The 22,770-nt window shown below is 40.9% G+C and overlaps 1 protein-coding gene across 5 annotated transcripts in view; it reads left to right on the forward strand.

Annotated features, from left to right (window-relative positions):
• Positions 1-22,770, forward strand: part of znf536 (zinc finger protein 536) — a 509,077-nt gene that overhangs the window by 233,238 nt on the left and 253,069 nt on the right. For all 5 annotated transcript variants that reach the window (XM_073070118.1, XM_073070119.1, XM_073070121.1 and 2 more), the window contains one exon: positions 19,433-21,604. In XM_073070118.1, coding sequence (XP_072926219.1) covers positions 19,435-21,604 — 2,170 coding nt within the window. In that variant the 5' untranslated portion in view covers positions 19,433-19,434. The remainder of the gene's footprint in view (positions 1-19,432; positions 21,605-22,770) is intronic.

Below are 22,770 nucleotides of genomic sequence, written 5' to 3' on the forward strand. Positions count from 1 at the left end.
GTGATAATTTCACTGTCATTTAAGTTTTATATGAGCTTCTTGGGAAGGGCATGTCTTGCATTCCAGATTTTATTGTAGCCTCTTGTTTATGTGTTCTTTGGATTTGTACCTTGAACATTGCTTAGAGCTGCAAGATGAACACGGTGTCAGAGTAAGAGGTCTCGCTCAAGATGCTGGAGGAACTCAGCATCTGTGGAGGGAAGTGGATGGTCAATGTTACAGGCGGAGACACTTCAGCTAAACTGCATTAACCTCCACAGGTCTGCTCGACCTGCTCTGTACCTCCAGCAACTTATTTGTTGCTCCAGATACCAGCACCCGCAGTCTCTGCTGTCTCCGTAAGGGATTCCTCATTTAAGAGGACAAGAAATATATTTGAACATTAGGAATTCTTCTTCGCTGAGAATTGGGAATGCCCAGACATTGGGCTGAGCCTGTCTGCTCAACACTGCATCAGGGACTTGGTGAGGCCGATGCACTAAGTGTACTTGGGCAGTGTACAACTGACACCTCACTCCTAACCTATCCTGACCGCTTTTCACAGGAAACAAATCTGCAGTTGGAGCTTCAGCTCTCATCAAAACCAGATCTGTAATTTAAGCAGTTTAAAATGTCTTTGATATTTAGGGATATGTAAAAATACAATCATTACAATAAATAATTAAACAAATAATAAAATAAGCTATTTAAAACCAATGAAGTGCAAACTTAAAAATAAAGCAAATAAATGAAATAAAACTTACCTTTGATCTCCTAATTTCTTGCTTAGAAACCCTCCCAGAAATGAATGATATCCCAGTCCTCAGCCTGGACTGGCAGATTCACCAGTGAGAGGCCATGGAAATCTGGAATGACTGTGTTCTAGCTTTGAACTCCACATAAAGTGTAGCAATGAAGCACATTGACAGGTGTACAGTGCCTTGTAAAAGTATTCATCTCCCAACCCTTTGTTCATGTAAATGGGTATTACAACCAGGGATTTTGATATACTTAAATCAGATCTTTTATTTGTGAATCACATGCTCCCTTTTTCATAGTAGATTGCAGAACTTGCAAAGCATGAAAAACTAAAAATTCAAAAACTGAAATGTTAGCCATTCAAAAGTATTCACCCCTATGCCTAATTTAGTTGAACCACTTCTCACAGGTAGTACAGCCAGTAGTCTAGTTGGATAAGTCTTTATCAGCTTTGCACAACTTGAAGGAGCAAGATTTGCCCATTTCCCCTTGCAAAATTGCTCAAGCTGTGTCAGGTTAGTTGAGGAGTGGCAGTGAACCGCAATCATGAGGTCTTACTAGAGATGTTTGATCGGATTAAGGTGAGGACTGTAATTAGGCCGCTCAGGGACATCAATTTTTTTCAATTAAAGCCACTCCATGATGGCTCTGGGTGTCTGCTTTGGGTAGTTGTCCCGCTGAAAGTTGAACTTCACCCCAGCTAAATCTTTCTGGCAGAGAGTGTCAGATTTTTATCTAGGATCTCTCTGTACTTAGCAGCATTAACTTTCCCTTCAATCCTGACCAGAGTTCCAATCATTGCTGCTGAAAAGCATCCCGATGCTACCTCCAACATATGTTACAGTAAGGATGGTCTTACCTGGTGGATGCGCAGTATTAGATTTACCCCGCACGTGCTACTTAATGTTGAGGCCAAGAGGTTTCATTTTATTCTCATCCACCACCAAACCTTTTTCCACATGTTTACAGTATCTTCTAAGTGATGCTTTGGAAAGTCTTTATGTTTTGTAACTTAAAAATATTCAATTAATTCAAAGGAAGACACGAGAGTCCAAAATGTGAATTTAAGCAAAGTGTGTACATTTTACATGGTAACATGATGATATGTGCAATTCATGTATTATATGTGTAATGTGTGGATCTATTTCTCTTAGAGCAATGACCCTCCCCACCCCCCAGCACTAAGTATTGATCCGTTGGCTGTGCATGCACATTGTTCTCTTCACTTGATCTCGCTGCAACGTGAATACACCTGCTAAAGCCATCTCCCGTGTCCGTGCGTTTATTAATTGATATGTAGCCGTGCACAGACTCAACAAATTGGTGACAAGTGCAAACCTGAGTGTCAGAAAATGACACGAACTGCTCCGACAGTTATGCCACAATTACGGAGTGAAAAAGCGAGAGAAAGCTGTCAAGAATGCCAGCAACTATGAGAACAGCACAGTACACAGTGAAAGATGCGCTGAATTTAAAGTGAAAACAATGCAGAGATGTCTTCAGTCAGAAAAATTGATGAATTTAATAGTGCTGATGAAGGCTGGGTATCATATATCGAGAGGATGGAGCTGTATTGTAACACAAACAACGTGGAGGAGCAAAAGAAAGCCACTGCACTTCTTAGCTTAATGGGCGCAAGGACGTACAGTCTCTTAAGCAAAATAATAACCCCTGAAAAGCCAGCAAGCAAGTCGTTTGGCAAAATTGTTAAAATTCTGCGAAATCACTTAAGCCTTAAACTGCTGGCAATAGCTGAGAGATTTAGACTTTACCAAAGGAACCAGTCAAAAGATGAGAGCATTTCTGAATACACTGCAGAACTGCACAAACTCTCCCAGTACTTTGACTTTAGAGATGGACTTTCTGATGCCTTAAGGGACAGGCTTGTATATGGCATGCATAGTCAAAGCACTCAAACAAAGGTAGTGACAGAAGGAGACAATAGACAATAGACAGTAGGTGCAGGAGTAGGCCATTTGGCCCTTCTAGCCAGCATCGCCATTCGCTGTGATCATGGCTGATCATACACAATCAGTACCCCGTTCATGCCCTCTCCTCATATCCCTTGACCCCGCTATCTATAAGAGCTCTATCTAACTCTCTCTTGAATGCATCCAGAGACTTGGCCTCCACTGCCTTCTGGGGCAGAGCATTCCACATATCCACCACTCTCTGGGTGAAAAAGTTTTTCCGCATCTCTGTTCTAAATGGCCTACCCCTTATTCTTAAACTGTGGCCTCTAGTTCTGGACTCACCCATCAGCGAGAACATGCTTCCTGCCTCCAGTGTGTCCAATCCCTTAATAATCTTATATGTTTCAATCAGATCCCCTCTCATCCTTCTAAATTCCAGTGTATACAAGCCCAGTCGCTCCAATCTTTCAACATATGACAGTCCTGCCATTCCGGGAATTAACCTTGTGAACCTACGCTGCACTCCCTCAATAGCAAGAATGTCCTTCCTCAAATTTGGAGACCAAAACTGCACACAATACTCCAGGTGGGGTCTCACCAGGGCCCTGTACAGCTTCAGAAGGACCTCTTTACTCCTACACTCAATTCCTCTTGTTATAAAAGCCAGCATGCCATTAGCTTTCTTCACTGCCTGCTGTACCTACATGCTTGCTTTCATTGACTGATGTACAAGAACACCTAGATCTCGTTGTACTTCCTCTTTTCCTAACTTGACTCCATTTAGATAGTAATCTGCCTTCCTATTCTTGCCACCAAAGTGGATAACCTAACATTTATCCACATTAAACTGCATCTGCCATACGTTTGCCCACTCACCCAACCTGTCCAAGTCATCCTGCATTCTCATAGCATCCTCCTGACATTTCACACTGCCACCCAGCTTTGTGTCATCAGCAAATTTGCTAATGTTACTTTTAATCCCTTCATCTAAATCATTAATGTATATTGTAAACAGCTGTGGTCCCAGCACCGAACCTTGCGGTACCCCACTGGTCAGAGCCTGCCATTCTGAAAGGGACCCGTTAATCGCTAATCTTTGTTTCCTGTCAGCCAGCCAATTTTCAATCCATGTCAGTACTCTGCTCCCAATACCATGTGCCCTAATTTTGCCCACTAATCTCCTATGTGGGACTTTATCAAAAGCTTTCTGGAAGTCCAGGTACACTACATCCACTGGCTCTCCCTTGTCCATTTTCATAGTTACATCCTCAAAAAACTCCAGACGATTAGTCAAGCATGATTTTCCCTTCATAAATCCATGCTGACTCGGACTGATCCTTCTACTGCTATCCAAATGTGTCGTAATTTCCTCTTTTATAATTGACTCCAGCATCTTTCCCACCACTGACATCAGGCTAACTGGTCTATAATTCCCTGTTTTCTCTCTGCCTCCTTTCTTGAAAAGTGGGACAACATTAGCCACCCTCCAATCAGCAGGAACTGTTCCTGAATCTATAGAACATTGGAAAATGATTACCAATGCATCCACGATTTCTAGAGCCACCTCTTTAAATACCCTGGGATGCAGACCATCAGGTCCCGGGGACTTATCAGCCTTCAGACTCAACAGTCTATCCAACACCGTTTCTTGCCTAATATAAATTTCCTTCAGTTCATCCTTTACCCTAGTTCCTTTGGCCACTATTACATCTGGGAGATTGTTTGTGTCTTCCCTAGTGAAGACAGATCCAAAGTACCTGTTCAACTCATCTGCCATTTCCTTGTTCCCCATAATAAATTCACCCGTTTCTGTCTTCAATGGCTCAATTTTGGTCTTAACTATTTTTTTGCTATTCACATACCTAAAGAAGCTTTTACGATCCTCCTTTATATTCTTGGCTAGTTTACCTTCGTACCTCATTTTTTCTTGGCGTATTGCCTTTTTTGTTATCTTCTGTTGCTCTTTAAAAGCTTCCCAGTCCGCTGGTTTCCCGCTCATCTTTGCTATGTTATACTTCTCTTTTACTTTTATACTGCCCTTTACTTCCCTCATCAGCCACGGCCGCCCCTTACTCCCCTTAGGATCTTTCTTCCTCTTTGGAATGAACCGATCCTGCACCTTCTGCATTATTCCCAGAAATACCTGCCATTTTTGTTCCACTGTCTTCCCTGCTAGGGTATTGTTCCATTGATCTTTGGCCAGCTCCTCCCTCATAGCTCCATAGTTCCCTTTGTTCAAGTGTAATACTGACACATCCGATTTTCCCTTCTCCTTCTCAAATTGTAGGTTAAAACATATCATATTATGGTCACTACCTCCTAATGGTTCCTTTACCTCGAGGTCCCTGATCAAATCCGGTTCATTGCACAACACTAAATCTAGAATTGCCTTCTCCCTGGTAGGCTCCAGTACAAGCTGTTCTAAGAATCCATCTCGGAGGCACTCCACAAACTCCCTTTCTTGGGGTCCAGTACCATTCTGATTCTCCCAGTCTACCTGCATGTTGAAATCCCCCATGACAACTGTATCATTACCTTTGCGACATGACAATTTTAACTCTTCATTCAACTTACACCCTACACACTGCTGTTTGGGGGCCTGTAGATAACTCCCATTAGGGTCTTTCTACCCTTAGAATTTCTCAGTTCTATCCATACTGACTCTACATCCCCAGATTCTATGTCCCCCCTCGCAAGGGACTGAATATCATTCCTCACCAACAGAGCCACCCCACCCCCTCTGCCAGTCAGTCTGTCCTTTCGATAAGATGTATGTGCTTGAATTTTCATTTCCCAGGCCCTGTCCGCTTGAAGCCATGTCTCAGTTATTCCCACAACATCGTACTTGCCAATTTCCAACTGAGCCTCAAGCTCATCTACTTTATTCCTTATACTTCGTGCATTCATATATAATACTTTTAATTCGGTATTCCCCTCTCCTTTCGTATCAATTCCTATTTCACTTGGCCATACTGTATGATCTCTTCTTGAGCTTTCTACTCCATTGATTCTGTTGTCCTTTTTAACTTTTCTTATTTTCACTTTCCCTTTAACTCCGTCCTTATATTTCCAGTTCATCCCCTCCCCCTCACTACTTAGTTTAAACATATCCGTGTTGCAGTGGCAGACCTGTCTGCCAGAATGCTGGTCCCCCGCCTATTAAGGTGCAACCCGTCCCTTTTGTACAATTCATCCCTACCCCAAAACAGATCCCAGTGGTCCAAGAATGTAAGTCCTTGCTTCCTGCACCAGTTCCTCAGCCACACATTCAGATCCATTATCTCCCTGTTCCTGCCCTCTCCAGCATGAGGAACTGGAAGCAAATCAGAGATAACCACCCTGGAAGTCCTGCTTTTCAGTCTTCTTCTGAGTTCTCTGAAGACCCGCTGCAGAACGTCCTTCCTCTTCTTCCCGATGTCATTTGTGCCGACATGCACTACCACTTCCGGCTGTTCACCTTCACCCTTGAGGATTCCCTGCAATCGGTCCGTGATGTCCTGGATCCTAGCACCAGGGAGGCAACACACCATCCTTAAATCTCGCCTGTTGCCGCAGAAACCCCTTTCCGTACCTCTTACTATGGAGTCCCCTACTACCACGGCTCTTCCTGATGTCTGACTCCTCGGCTGTGCTTCTGCACCAATTTTTGGCTCGCAGACCTGTCCGCCTCTCAGACTGACCTAACTTTAGAATGGGCATTGACCATTGCAACATCATTAGAGACTGTATCAAAGGATGCAGCAGAACTACTGAAAAGGTTAGAATGAGAAATGCACAAAATGTCCCTGAATGGTGCAAAAAGCCAAAGATGTTATTGATATGGCAAAGCATCCTCCCATGATGCAAATGAATGTTGATTCAAAGAAAAAGTTTGCAGACAAGGTCACATAGAGAGAATGTATAAGGCAGACAAAAAGCACAAAGGAGTGAAAAGTCTCAAACACAAAACTAAGCAAATGCATAAAGTTACCGAATGTTAAACAGAATCAGACAGCATAGAGTCTGACAGAGGTGAACTGTTATGCCTAGAACTACATAATATAACTGAAGCAGACTGCAATATAATATGGATCACAATAGGTGTGTCTGGTGTAAAACTGAAAAAGGAGCTGGACACATGGTCAGTTTTGTTTATATTCCAGAGTCTGACTACAACAGTCTGTTTTTGAAGATACCTCTAGAGAAGTCCTCAGTGATGCTAAGGACTTACACAGGCAAAATGGTGTCTCTCAAAGGCAAACTGAAAGTGAGGATGATACATGGAGGCTGAAGAGAACAGTTAGAGTTTTATGTGTTGAAAAGTGGAGCCCCAGCATTTTTCGGACGTGAATGGTTGAGAAAATGCCAGCTAGACTGGCACTCAATCAAAGCTCACCGTGCAACATCAACAAGCAACAGTAGCCCAAATGGTAGCACTAACCAGAGACTGGCGCAGATGCTTAATGCTAATAAGAAGTTGAGATGTTGTTTGAGAAGGGGATTGGTAAACTCAAAGGCTTGAAGGCCAGAGTTGAACTGGATGAAACAGCAACACCAAGGTTCCATAAAGTTCATCCAGTGCCTTATGCACTATGCCGTAAAGTGGATGCTGGACTGCAGAGCTTGGAGGAACCTAGAATTCTCTCCAAGGTTGAGTGGAGCAATTGGGCCATGACCGTTGCCCTGGTAATCAATAAAAGGGAAGGCCAGAGCTGTTTACAAATGTGGGGATTTCAAAGTGAGGGTCAACCCAGTGTTGCGTACTATGCAGTATCCCCTGCCAACAATAGAAGACAATTTTGCATCTTTGGCCGGTGGGGAGAAGTTTTCAAAGGCTGACCTGTCACAAGCCTATCTGCAAATGGAGATTGAAGAGTCAAGCAGGAAGTTCCTCACAATCAACACTCACAAGGGACTGTTCCAGCATAATCTTCTGTCTTTGGTGTTGCATCAGCTCCAGCAATTTGGCAAAAAGCAATGGACCAAATGCTCCAAGGAACAGAACGTTATCTTAATGCTATCATCGTGACTGGTAAAAATGATGAAGAGCACCTCCAGAACCTTAGTAAAGTGCTTACCAGATGGAGTGAGTATGGTCTGCACACAAAGAGAGAGAAATGTGAGTTTTTCTGGAATGAAATCTATATTGTGTACATGTCATAAGTCACAACAGAAGATTGAAGCAGTGCTACAGGCACCCACACTGGAGAGTGTGTCACAACTCTGGTCATACTTGGGCCTTGTAAACTACTACCACCAGTTCCTCCCAAATATTGCTACAGTACTGCATCCATTGAATGTATTATTACAAACCGGAGCAAAGTGGGAATGGTCAGAACGATGTGAAAAAAGTATTGAAGAAAACAAAGAGACTAATAACATCCGATGAGCTATTCAACCATTATGATCCATCCCTGCCCATCAGACTGGTGTCTGCTGCATCCCCTTATGGCACTGGAGCTGTTTTGTCACACATTATGAAAGATGGATCCGATCGCCCGATTGCATTTGCTTCAAGACCACAGACAAGAGCAGAACGCATTACGTACAGATCGACTGAGAGGCCCTTAATCTAGTCTGGGGTATAAAATAGTTCCACCACTACCTCTACAAATAAAAGTTTACTCTAGGGGCAGATCACCAGCCCCTTGTGTCCATTTTCAATCCCAGAAAGAGAATTCCAGTGATGACTGCTACCTGATTAGAAAATTGAGCACTTTTCCTGGGAGCCCACTCTTATGGCATAGAGTTTAAAGGTACCAAGCAACACAGCAATGCTGATGGCTTGTCAGGTTTTCTACTATTGGCAACTGAAGAAGGAAAGTCTTCATACTGTGACCCAGCAGAAGTGTTCCACGCTGCATTGCTGGACCAGCTGCCGGTAACAAATTCTGAAATACAAAGGGAAACAGGGAATGACTCAACATTGTTAGAAGTCTATGAAATCACCATGCAGGGATAGCGAGCTCATGGTAACCCTATGTTTCCAGAGTTCTCAGCAAGAAGACACCGACTGTCGGTATGTCAAAGAATGCTGCTGTGCGGATCTTGAATTGTGGTTCCCTCTAAACTGCACATCAGAGAGAGTTAGAAAATCTGCACAAAGGATGCCTGGGTACAGTCAAGATGAATAGTTTTGCCTGGAGCTATGTGTGATGGCTGGGAATAGATAAACAGATGGAAGACTTGACCAAAAGCTGTTCAGGATACCACAAAGTTTAAGATGCACCTGCACAGGCACTGTTACTGTCCTCTTCACCATTGGCAAAGAGTACGTATTGACTTTGCTGGGCTATTCATGAACTCCATGTTTCTGATTGCTGTGGATGCTCATTGGAAGTTGCCAGAGGATTTCCAATGAACTCAGCCACCTCAGCAAAGACTGTCTCTGCTCTCAGGACTATCTTCACCAAAAACAGATTACTAGAACAAATTGTGAGTGACAACGGCCCACAACAGAGGGCAGAAGAATTTCAACTGTTCGTGAAGAAAAATGGCAGCAGACATTTCATGTCAGCTCCTCACCACCTCTCCACTTCACAGAGGGAAGTGGAGAATAATTAGTTCGGCCAGTTGCCAAGTGAAGTAGCAAGGAGCTTCATGCTTGGACAAGAAGTCCTAGCTCGTGATTACCGAGATGACCAGTGGACACCTGATAGGATAGCTACAAGAACTGGACCACTGATGTACACGGTGGATGCTGGAGATCAGACATGGAGATGTCATGTGGACCAGATATTAGATGCTCAACCAAAAACCCACCTGAGTTGATTGCATCGAGCAAGACGGACACATTACAGTGATCAGACTTACCTCTCAGTGATGATGTCACTGACAGCAAAGTGACACCGGAAACCGAGAATGTTGTCTTAGACAAGACACCTACCAAATGTGATGCCACTCCACAGGTTTAGAGGTGTTATCCTGAAAGAAGCAGAGCGCCACCCAAAAGACTGAACCTTTTGAACTGTGCTTAGTTATGTTATTGTGCAAGTATGTTTATTTGGAATGTAGGTTTATGTAAGGGAAGTTGAAAGTTTTGTACACATACAGCTTATGTTGCATTAATCTAAATGGGAAGTATAATGTTTGGATCTATTTCTTTTAGAGCAATGACACCTCCTCGTACGTATTATATACTGATCTGTTGTCCACACAAGCACATTGCCCTCTCTCTCGCTGCAATGTGAATACACCAGTTAAACACATCTCCCACATGCATGCTTTTATTTAATTGATATATAGTTGTTCACCATCACAACAATATGTGTAACCTGAAATGAATTATTTAAATGAACAAGAATGCTTAATCAAAAAACATATATATATACAAGATTACTCAAATATTATTGAAATATTAAATGGACAACAGGCAAGGATATGCTTTCTTTTAGCCAGGGTTTCTGTCCTTGTCACACTACATGTGCAAGACCTTAGAGACTGTGGAGCCATGAACTTCATCTCCAGTTAGAGCCACTGACTTCTGCAGCTCGCTCAGAGTGACTGTTGGCATCACAATAGCCTCTCTTACAAGGGCCATTCTTCTCCAGTGACTGAGTTCAGAGAGGTGGACTGACCTAGGCAGTGTGACTGTGGTTTCATATTTCTTCCACTTTCTTGTGATGGATTGCACTGAGCTATGTTCAATACCTTTGAGATCGTCCTCCCCAGATTTGTGCTCCTCTATTATCAATTCTCTGACTTGCCTTGAAGGTTTTTTTTCTTCATTTTGGTTTTGTCTGTTGAAAATCTACCATACTGTTTGGTGATCCTTCAACTTCCTACATCAACGAAGTGGGTGAGTTGGTAAGTGACTAACGGTATTGCACCAGAGGAAAGGTAGTGTAGAAAATTACTAAGGGGATGAATACTTTTTCAGCCTCACAATTTTGGTTTTTAATTTTTAGTAAATTGTTTACAGGTTTTTGAACTTTTATTTAGATTTGCCATAATGAACTTCAATATATTTTAAAATATGAAAGTAGTTGTGGGGGCTGAATACTTTCTGAAGGCACTGTTTCTGATACTCGGTTCAGAGTTTGGTGAGTTTGCATGTGGCTGATTGTTGACAATTCCCCTGCCACAAGCATCACAACTTGACCCATCCACTACCTTCAAGTGTGAGGTTTATAGATTACTGAACACACAGAATGATAGAGCTTTAGAATCGTACAACATAGAAACAGAGTCTATGCTGACTATTAAGTATCCATTTATGTTAATCCTATACCGATTCTATTTTATTTTGGGCACATTGGCATCAGCTCCCTTGAGGTTCTGTCACTGAGCAACACACCAAGTCAATTCAACATGGTCAAGTAATCTACCAACAGTCTCACTTTTGCAATCTTGAAGGAATGAGCACCTTGTGGAGGAAACCCACACTGCCAGATGGAGAATATACCAACAGAGGTTGGGACTGAGTCTAGCTCATTGGAATTGTGAGGAAGCAGCTCTATGAGTTAAGAAAGCATGCTTTCATATCTCCATATGAATGCAGTTTGTGTATACGGTGAGGCAAAGCATCTACCACAGCCTCAAGCACTTTCAGCATTGATTTATATTTTTGGTTGTCGCCATTTGGAACTCTCGACTATATACATTTCCCTCCTCCACTGGAGGCAGTGAAGTTCATCACCTAACACATCAAACAACTTTGTGGTATGGAAATAATGCTCGGAGTTACACACGATGTGACTGTACTGGCCAGGTCACGCACCCACAATCACTGCCATAGTCCAACCATACTTCCATCTGTTGAGCTTGGTACAACAAACTTGTCTCACTGGATTTCTGCAGCCTGGGTCCAGCAGTGACATGACCTCAGGTGACACAGTGCATGAGCCTTGGTCCCTAAGTGCCTCTTGCAGACAACGTGGCTGGATACAGGGTTTGTCAGCCATAAAGGTTGTCATTGGATTTAATTGTTCTTACCTGTCTCTGACATAATCAAATATTAAAATTGTAGGGGAATAATTAAACATTAAATATTTTAAATTTTAAATAGAATAACTGAAACACCCAACACAACCATAACTAAGTTAAAAAATGAAGATGAAATGTAATCTACGTTCTCCATTTCGTCCTGACTCATTGCCCTGAAACTCATGTTGAAACGAATGGGAAATTGACTATCCACTGTTCTGAGTGGTGATTTCCCTTCCCTCTGTCAGGCTTTCCCACTTCCAGCTGGAGTTAAGCCATAGAGAAAACTTGCTGAGTTAACCATTTGAATACATCAGTTAGTCCAGGATTTCCCATTTCATAGTCATGCGCAGAATCCTGGGACTTGCTTAAGTTTCCGTGGCTGAGTATTGGGACCCTGAGCAGAACCAGAACCTCTTTGCTCTGTAACTTCACAAACCATTTTTTCATCCCTTTTTCTGTTAAATCTTTGAATCTTGCTTCAGATTTGTTTTGAGGTGTACTTTTCATTTAATTAAGCATGTTTTTCTGAAAAGTTAAGATCAATGCTCACTGTATTATTACTTAGGGATCAGAGGTATTTGTCAGTGCTTTGTAGAATGGAATGGAACATTGTAGGCTCAGATTTTATAACATCATGTTTGTTCAGGAAAAATTATATCCATTAGAAGCTTCTGTAGAAACTGGTAGGTTTTTAATGCCCTGTAAGATGAAAATGGGCAACAAGAAGTGATTGTTGCTTGCTCATTGGGTTTCTTGCTTTGGTTGGCATGATGAAACTTGTCAACGCTGCCATCTGTCACTAACTTAAGTCTTTTGTTTGGTGATTTGTGGGTGTCTGCCATACATTTTGGTAGTTAGGAGGGCTCTGGCATAGTGTCTGGTTAGTCCTTCACTTTCAGTTCTACATTAAATGCTGAAATATATTGCTGTGCAGGATAATAATTATTTGCTCTGATCCCTATGCAATTCTGCATTCCAAATCTCCATCCATTTACTTGTGTATTAGTTGAGATGTGGAAGATCAATTTCCTACTTTAATGGTATGTTCCATATCTTCAGATTAGTCAGACACGTTAGTTAGAAGGCCTGGCATGTGATCAGTTTTACAGTTTTAGGAATGTGTGTTTTGGTATTAAAGGTTCTGTTCTTAGTATTGCTTGAGCTCTTCCATAATTTAGAATAAATCTTACATGGATGGGCTATGTTTGTTTTGTTGGCTGACTCCCACACACAAACTTTCCTGAGGTCATCTTGGACTGAAATGAGGAAGAGTTTCTTCACTCGAAGGGATGTTTTTTAAAAAAATCTGCTTTTCAAAGTGGTCAAAGACTGAGTTTGTTTGAAATTTAATTTTGATACCAATGAACTAAAGGGAAAAGGGATAATGTAGAAAGGTGGAATTAAGACAGAAGATCAGTTACAGTCTTAGCAGAGAAGACATGAAGGGCTGAATAGCCAGTGGCTGTTCCTATTATTTTTGCATGCTCTCATCTTTTCAAATGATTGATACTTTTTTTCTGTACATAACTTCTTTGTTGCCCCAGGATGATAATGTGTGAGAGCAAAATTCCGGTAGTAGGAAGGTGTAAATCTCTGAGCATAAGCAACTGGTTTGGGATCTGCACCTGTTCAGTTTGTTTTAAAATGGGAGTTTGCCTTCAATAAACAAGGCCAGCAAAAGGAGCACGAAAGCAGACCTGCTATCATATTCTCAGCAAACCATTTAATTAATATCCGACTTACACTTAAATGAAGATTTTTCTATGAATATACATCAATTTTAATTTCCCCATAATAAGTATAAACTTGTATTAAAGATTTTCAAACACAGTTGAAATGAACAAAAATACTAGAGTTTATTTTAAAGTACACATAAATGGACATTGCACAGATCTGAGTAGGATAAAAGTATTTTGACAAAGCACCACTTTAGCTGATCCTTTCAGGGAACAGGGGACAAGACAGGAGTTCAATTAAATCTATAGAGAAAGATTTATTTTTTACATTTTAGGATTTGCATATTCTTTCATTTCATGATATACTTCCATAATGTTAAGATTACACATTTTGTTCCCTGGAATTTTGCAAATGTTGTTATTTTAATTGAACTAAGTGGACTTTCTCATTTATACTATGAATGTTAATGGCTTTCACATCCGTTAGCATAGTGTGAGTTTTCTAATTAGCTGCTTTTATTTTATCCCATATTTACAATTTGCTGCATTTTCTGGTATTAGTTAACTAATAATTAATGAATAACATTTAAATATTTAAAGAAGCATTTGTAAGTGGGAAAAAGGAATTTCAGACCCCCCCCCAGCCCGGCCTATAATAGCAGTTAGCACAATGCTAATACGGTTCTGGGTGTCCCCGAGTTTGGAGTTCAATTCCAGTGCTGTTCTGTAAGGAGCCTTTGTGCGTCCTCCCAGTGGAATGCACATGTTTTCCCCAGGTGCTCCAGTTTCCTCCTGCAGTCTAAAGAGGTACGTGAATTGGTCATTGTAAGTTGTCCTGTGATTAGGATAGGGTTAATCGGGGTTGTGACGTTGTTGGGGTGGCAGAGCTCAAAGGGCCAGAAGGGCTGACTCCTTGCTGTCTCACTAAATAAATAAAATAAAGGAATCGTTTTGCATGATAGTAACTAAATAGTCTAAGAAAGTTCAAGCTGTGGTCTATGTCCAGTACAGGTCAGTCAGACCCACTGCAGATCACTGAGTGTTGGAAAAAGGAAGAATCACCATTCCCTTCTCTAAGTGCTACTCATGAAGCTTAGCTGGAAGATGCCAAAATGTGGTTATTGGTCAAGGGTAGATCTGGGCTTCGCTGTGACACAGGAGCCCCTTGCCATTTTTTGCTGCTGTGCAGAAAGGAATGAAAGAAAAAACTAAAAGGGCAGCACTGCCCAACAGGTCATAAAATTTAGAAAAATGTTTAAAAAAAGCTGTGAGGAAGGAAGTAATGATATTTATTTTTATTCTTCGCTTTTTAATAGCAAGGGGCTGGGTTTGATTAACTTCTCAATTTTCTCAGCCATGGTATTCACAAAAGAATAATGGGTGATGGTCTATCTGTTGACACAGGCTGCCTCTTAATTTCTAAAGTGGCATTTTCATGAGTTTTTGATAACATGTTTATTAAAATTACAGCTTTTTCTGTAGAAAATCGTAATTTTTGAGCTGTAGAATAAAGTGATATGACAATTTTATACACAGAATTGTATAATTGCACATTGATAGACATAATTAAGATTACATTTACCACTATTCAGTTGTCTGAAAAGAAGGACTAAATATTCAAACTTTTCAACAAACTGGAACTGCTACATTTATCACAATTTTTGTTCAGTTTGTTGCCTTTTAATCACCATAATAACTTCCTGCAGCCAATAAATTTGGAGAGATTGCACTTTAAACCTTTCCATGGCCACAGACAATGCACCTCTGTCTAAAGTGAAAGAGATTTTTATTACAAGAGAAGTTTTGATTACACTCCCAGAATCATTTTTTTTTTGCCATCACAGGAGCTTCATCCAGTTTTTTGGCTACAAATCCAGTAATCCAGTACATTGGGGTCATTTGGGTTAGAAAAATCAGTTCTTCAAAAAAGATGTTTTATGTCAGTAGTTTTCTACTATCTAAAGAGAGTTGTGCAAAAATGTAATGAATAAATACAGTATTATTTTACTTGTAAATTTTCCATTGCTATGCAAAATGTAATATCACAATGCACAATGTAACTTCAAAGAATATTGTTCAAAACAGTATGTCTGAGGGAAATTTCCCAGCAACAAGAACAAAAATTTTCAATTCAACAGGACTTTCCCAAACTGTAAAAGGTCTATATTCAAGTTCTATTGTTTCATGAATTTGAAGATCTGTGAAAGGTATAGAGGGATATTCAAATAGTCATAGGAACAAGCACATGAGAGGAAATATAAGGAGGATTTCTGTTCTTGATGGTCAGCCCCACTTGAAATATGAATGTATAAATAAATGGTCCGGGTTATAATATCAGCCAATATACACAAAATGATGGAGGAAGTCAACATGTCACTCAGCACCTATGGACAGGTATAAGCAGTTGGAGTTTTGGTCCAGGCTCTTTGTCAGCACTGGAAAGAAAACGGACAGAAGCCAGAAGAAGAAAGTGAGGGAGGGGAAGGAATACAAGCTGGCAGGTGAGAGGTGAGATTAGAAGAGGGGGAAGGTGGTTGGCTGCTGCAAGGGGTAGGAAGTAAGAAGCTAGCCAGGGATGTGGAAGAAGTAAAGAGCTGATGATGAAGGAATCTAATACGAGAGGACAGTGGATCATAGAAGAAATGGATGGAGGAAGGGACTGCAGGGAGGTGATAGGTAGGTGAGGACAACAGGAGTGAATGGATAAACAGAATGGGGAATGGAAAAAGAGAGAAGGAATTTACTGGAAGTTGGAGAAGTTGATGCTCATCCCATGAGGTTGGAGGCTACCCAGACATAAACATCAGATAGTCTGATCCCTAGCCTCTATTCTTCCCGTCATGATTAAAAGACCTGCTATCATATACTGTATTTGCAGCTTCAGACTAATCATGACATATGACAATTACCACTGGTTTCATTACCACTGTATTTACCGTGAATTTGCAAGAAAATGAATCCTAGGTATGATGACATATATGAGATATATTTACTTAGATAATACATTTACTTTGTACTTTGGTACAAACTATGGGTTGAGATATTCTAAAGGCTATGTTGGACCACTTTGTCACTGGCCCTGCATTACCCTGTACTGAGAATGTGTTGTGTGTTATTTCTTCAGGAAGCTGGGAGTAGGGTTAGTGGGATTAGAGGAGAGGAGTGAGAGAACTGCTGGCAATGTGCACAATCAGGTGTGGCCATGGTGGGAAGATGGGAGGCTTACAGTATGGGTGTGGAGTGGTTTGAAGATGGAGGTGAGTGCATCAGAGGTCTGCACATTCAAAAGTGGGGTTAGGAAATAGGGTGGGGGGACTGGGGTTGGTCCTTGGCTGGGGATAATTTTAATAGTTTTGGGGGAGGGAATCAGTACAGACAATTCCTTTGGGGTAGAGGTTTAAGGGAGCAGATGGGGGAAAGCTTGTGATGCGGGTGACTGTGGGCACTTGGCTGGATTAAGAGTGAGTGGTGGGCACAATGCATCAAGCTAAGTTCTTCACTAAACTAACAGGCAACGATAAAGAAGACCAGATAGTTCCCAAAGATAATCTGCTATAATCGATCCCAGGACCACATGGCCCAAATTCCTCCACAGCTCTCCAATAGCAATGTTACAAAGGGAAAGATAACGTCCCATACACCTAATACAGAGACTGAAATGTGAGAGTGACTTACAAGTGCAGCTCTTAGTAAAATTACAAGGATGTTGAAAAGATGGCATTTTGCCATGGATTTCTGAACATTGATACTTTCAGAAATGGGGCAAAATGGGTGAAAATTGATGTACAAAAAGCCTTGATAATTCAGAAGGTAAAAAATAAATTTTAGATGTATTTCAGCTGTTAAAGGGTTAACTGCAATCTATTGCTGTGATCTCTCATTACAAGCTCATAGCTGATAACATTTTAATGAAAACAATATATAATCAATTCTTATTGCCAAGGCCTGTACAAGTTTTATGGCATATGTCTTAAATTATCCTGATTCATTCTAAGTCTGCTCATCCATGTTTTCTGAGAAGTCTTCTCTTTCTAATGTAAAACTATTCTGATCATAAGAATTGGATGTTTGTATTTCAGAACATTACAATCACAAAGTTTCTCAAACTGAAATGAAATGCATCCAAAAATGGTGAACTTAGTCATTTATTTACATTATTAGATTTTGCTCCTTGGCCCTGAAATAACAAAACAACTTCACAGAAATACATTTCAATTGATTGAGTCCATATAACCATATAACAATTACAGCACAGAAACAGGCCATCTCGGCCCTTCTAGTCCGTGCCAAGTGTTTACTCTCACCTAGTCCCACTGACCCGCACTCAGCCCAATATAGCCATATAACAAATATGTCTGACCCAGTGATTAATGAAAATATGTACTAGATAGTTAACTAAAAGCTTTCAGTTGCCTGGTGCTGCTCTTGGTTCATGGTCCAATTGTTGCTGACACTCAAAGCATGTACCAACAAATGTGGCAAGTTTTGTCAGTTTTGAGCCAGGCCTCTGAGTGAGAAAATTGCCACTGCTCATCATATCTTAGTACCTTCCCACTATGTTGGCAAAATGACAGAGCTAAACTAGTGTTTGCAGTCCATATGTCCATCTTCTCAACTGCATAGAGGAATAGGGGTAAAAGCTGTTGAAAGAAGTAGATTTTCTATGGAATATAAGGCGTCATTTACTTTTGTGTAGAGGTAGAATTAAATCCTTGGCATAGTGTGCTCTGCCTTGTATGATTTGATTTGAAGTCATGAACTATCAGAAGTAACTGGATTAATGCAATAGCAGAATTGTATTAGACTTGACATTTCAGTTTCTTGCTTTTGATTTCCAACTCAGATTTGCTGGTTTAACTTCAGCACAGACTATGACCAATTAAATCATAGCCCTCTGAACTTTATTTAGTGCTCTATATTATGTGACAGAATAAACTTCATAGTGGTGCTGCATATTTGCGGCCCAGTGTTTTTTTAAACATTGTGTCCTTGTTCAGTGCCCCAACCCTCTAGGCTAATGTACAAACTTAAATCCTTTTTCTATTTTTGCTCTAACATTTACAGCTGTTTAGTGACCCTGAACAGAGGTTTATCTCAATATCAGATGTCTAGTACAAGAATAATATTTGTAGTTTTTAATATTTTCTTTATAAGTTTTAAGTAAGTAGAGCAAACTCTTAAGAGCATAGATGCATAAGGATTTGATCCTATCCAACACTATTGAGGAATTTTGACATCAATGCCAAAGTGGTGCTTGAGGAGATGTTTTAACCAAATGTGGTTTAACTGACTATGATGAAATGACAGAAGGATAAGATGCACAACAGTGTTTTAGCCTGCTGTGTTAAATTTGTGTCTTTACATACTGACTTTGTTTTGGGTTCCAAATGACGGAGTGCTCCTTTAAGAAGGAGGACTTCCAGCTATTTAGCTGATGTCCATTCAAATCTGAAAGGCCATGTGTTAACATATAATGTAAAATATTTCTGCATTATTAAACATTAGTGAGCTTAGCCCTGATCTTTGAGCTTCTTATGCTTTTACAATATCTTTTGAAGCTTAGTTTTAATCAGGTTACAGCAACCAATGCACTTCCAAATAATCAGCTTTAAAAAGTATTGCTTCAATTAACAAAAACAAACTGCCTTTAGTTTTATGTAGAAGCCTCAGTTCATTACTGCAAATTTTAGTTATCTTGAAGTACAGCAGCAAAACATTCATGAATGATTTCAATATTATACCTGGCATGTTTCTGACAGAAGTCAGAATCTTTACATGTATATATATACCTGGGTAAAAGTTTTAACTGAACATGACTGATACAAAATTAGGTAGAACTGAATCAGAGAAGGGGAACAATTCTGTGGTTTTTTATTCAGAATTGTAAATACTAATAATCAACAGAATAGTAAGAGATTTTTGAACTGTTAAGTTTATGTTTCTGTGATGGAGATATAATGGTGAATATTACATTTGGCATTTGGAAATTAAGGGCAGGCTGCTTTATCTGGGTATGTGAAGTTAGTATAAAACCATATTGTTTATTACCATGGTCAAGAAGTGGAGCTCTGGAGTCAGTAGAGTATTTGATCAGAACTGCTGTGACTGTGTGATGAAATTATATTGACATTTTGCAAAGGAAAAATGCTTCTGTGTTGCAAAAACAATTTAACAGAACTCTTTTGTTTTCTATATTAGGAATGGAGGAAGCAAGTTTGTGCCTTGGTGTATCTTCAGCAGTGCCTGAAGCTGATGTCCAGCTCAGCAAACCAGTACTAAATGGCCAGTATCCAATAACCCAGAAGTTGCATCAGCTGACAACACAACTGGGACATGCCTTTCCAGAACTTCAGAGCAGACAAAACCCTGAGGAGAAAGCAGCAATTGGACTGGAGGAAAAACGCCACCCAACGGTGGCTAACCAGCCAATCAGCAATCAAATGACCCTGCTGGCAAATCAGCTGAATACAGATGTTGACACTAATTTAGGTTTAAATGGGAGAGTTGACTTACAGCACTTCTTAAATGGACAGAACCTTGGGATAATTTCACAGATGAATGGCACAGAAGATGATGCAAAAAAATCCAGGAAGTACCCGTGCCCCATTTGTGGTAAGCGCTTTCGGTTTAACAGCATTTTGTCTCTCCATATGCGTACTCACACTGGGGAGAAACCATTCAAATGTCCTTACTGTGATCACAGGGCAGCTCAGAAAGGCAACCTGAAGATTCATCTCCGCACTCACAAACTTGGGAATCTTGGGAAAGGTCGTGGGCGGGTCAGAGAGGAGAACAGGCTCCTGCACGAGCTGGAGGAGAGGGCCATCCTGAGGGACAAACAGATGAAGGGTGGCCTTGGCCAGCCTAGGGCTGATGGGAAGCCACACCAGGCTATCATCAGCTCCAGCAGCTTGCCTTTACCAGCCAGCCAGAGTAACTCCGATGCCTCAAATCCAATCTGCAGCCCCAAGCCCACCGGCACGCAAGAAGAGCCAGCAGCAGCCACAGTGGGATTCAGGTGCACCTTCTGCAAGGGGAAGTTCAAGAAACGCGAGGAGCTGGACCGTCATATCCGGATACTCCACAAACCTTACAAGTGCACTCTTTGTGAATTTGCTGCCTCTCAGGAGGAAGACTTGATCAGTCACGTAGAGAAAGCCCACATAACGGCGGAGTCAGTGCCAGGTCAGGGCTCAAGTGGCAATGGAGAGCAAACCAGTAATGAATTTCGCTGCGAGGTCTGTGGCCAGATTTTTAGCCAGGCTTGGTTCCTGAAAGGCCATATGCGAAAGCACAAGGACTCTTTTGAGCATTGCTGTCAGATCTGTGGGCGGCGATTCAAGGAGCCCTGGTTTCTCAAAAACCACATGAAGGTCCACCTCAACAAACTGGCTGTAAAGAATCCATCCCAGAGTGATCCGGAGATACCTGAGAATCTAAACAATATGGTGCAAGATTCCCACTCAAACGTGTATTCAGCATACGTATCTTGTTTACAGAGTGGTTTTTTATCACCCAATAAATTGAGCTTAAATGAACAAAGCCAACTTCATTACAATAAAGCAGAAGTTGCTCGGAAGGAGAAGGAGATGCTCGGGAAGCTATTAGTACCTGTGAGCAGCGCGGCCCGAGGCGTCGTGGAAGGGGACAAGCGCTCTTTATTGGGATGTTTGACCCTGGCGCCTCCTTTAAAGGCCAGCTGCATGGAGCGTTTGCAGGCGGTAGCCCGCGTGGCCGAGTTTGATCCGGTAAACAGCTACCAGGCCTGGCAGCTGGTGACAAGAGGAATGATGATGGAGCAGGCTGCTCTGCCCAAGAAGCACCTGCACCCTGGTCAGGACGAAAATCTGCTCAGCGCAGGCTCCAGTGGTGACAAGGACAAAGGAGAATTTGTCTTTGCAGCTGGAGATAAATCGAAACAGAAACTAGAAGGGGACCTGATTCAAAACCCGAAAAGAACCAACATTAATGACATTTCTGGTAAAGATGATCTAATAGGAGGCAGGGAATTCATGGCACAAGGAATGAATCAGGGGTTGGAGTATAAAATTACTGGATTAGGACAGAACCATGGAACGATGAAAGAGAAGCCCACTGAATGCCCAGACTGTGGCCGAGTGTTTAGAACCTATCATCAGGTTGTTGTCCATTCCAGAGTGCACAAGAAGGGAAGGAAACCTGGAGATGAAGGAGTCCAGGGTGCTTTAGATGAACGGCGTGGATCTGGAAGTGATCAAGACTCCCAATCTGTGAGCCGGTCAACCACACCTGGATCGGCCAATGTAACAGAGGATAACGTGGCAGCAGGAGGCTTTGCTGTGGCAGGAAGTACACAGGAAGATAGTCCAAATCCATCGTCTCCATCTTCAGGTAACATCAGCATTCTTTTCATCGTTACAGTCCCCACATAACATTTCAACATTTGGTAATTGCTAAGATGGGAAAATGTTCAAGTGCAGTTGAAACTGGAGAGTTGTGACTAAAGGTTTATCAAAAGTCTAAAGCTTAATTCTTTTAAAACAACATCATAATCTGTCAGCTCCTAGTGCTTGTCTAGACACACAGACATTTCCAAATCTTCTTTTATCACTTTTCACATAGCTTAGTCCGTCATTCACACAAATAGTCAACCTTGATTACTTTGTTCCCTTTTTAGTCTATTTCCTTCCTTACTCGCCAGTTATCTCACAAGACTAAGGAACTGAATACCTTGAAAAAAGTACAAGATCTATGTGTTTCTCTTGATATAATAAATGTTCAGATTTCTGCTTGGCTTGAAACACATTGCCTTCTTGTATATTTACAGTAGACAGCTTTTAGAATTCATATTACAGATTTTATGTATATTTTCTTAAGTCCACTATCTATTTAGGCATCAGTGAAAATATATGGGAACTTAAGCTGAAGGTTTTCATTTTAATCAAAGCACTTGCTTAAAATCAGAGGCCACCAAATAAAAAGTATGTGTTTGTTTATGTGAATACAGTATGACACCATAATTATGGAAGTTGAAATGGGGGCCCTGGTGGGGCTGAACATGGTGTTCATAGTGCAGCTTCTCTTGTGACTTAAATATTGGTTTTCCTTTAAATATATATGGTGCTATCATGAGAGTAAAGGCTTATGATTATGGCAGAACATGATATAGGAATATTTTATTAATTCTTTTATTGTTTTTAATCGAAGGTTTGGCAAAACTAAGAATGAGCAGAAACCATCCTTGCACTGTAAAGTTAAATAGTGAAAGTACTTTATGTTAATTGTTAACTTCATATATATTATGATTAAAATTGAAGATAATGGATGTGAAATTGGTCCTCTGCCAACACACAAAGTGGGCTTTGGGAAGAGGGAACCTGCATTATAATAATCTCGACCTTGTTGGTTGATTTCAATATTTTTCAGGAAAAATATTGGATGCAGTTATATAAATGTTGGTAATTTGCTTTCATCTGCTATACGCTATCACCAAGAACAAGGTCATTAAAATGTTTTTCCGTACCTTATTCTGAACCTATAAGCTTGCATTTTTTTTT

This window comes from Hemitrygon akajei, chromosome 17 (assembly GCF_048418815.1).
Source record: "Hemitrygon akajei chromosome 17, sHemAka1.3, whole genome shotgun sequence".
NCBI classification, from domain to species: domain Eukaryota; kingdom Metazoa; phylum Chordata; class Chondrichthyes; order Myliobatiformes; family Dasyatidae; genus Hemitrygon; species Hemitrygon akajei.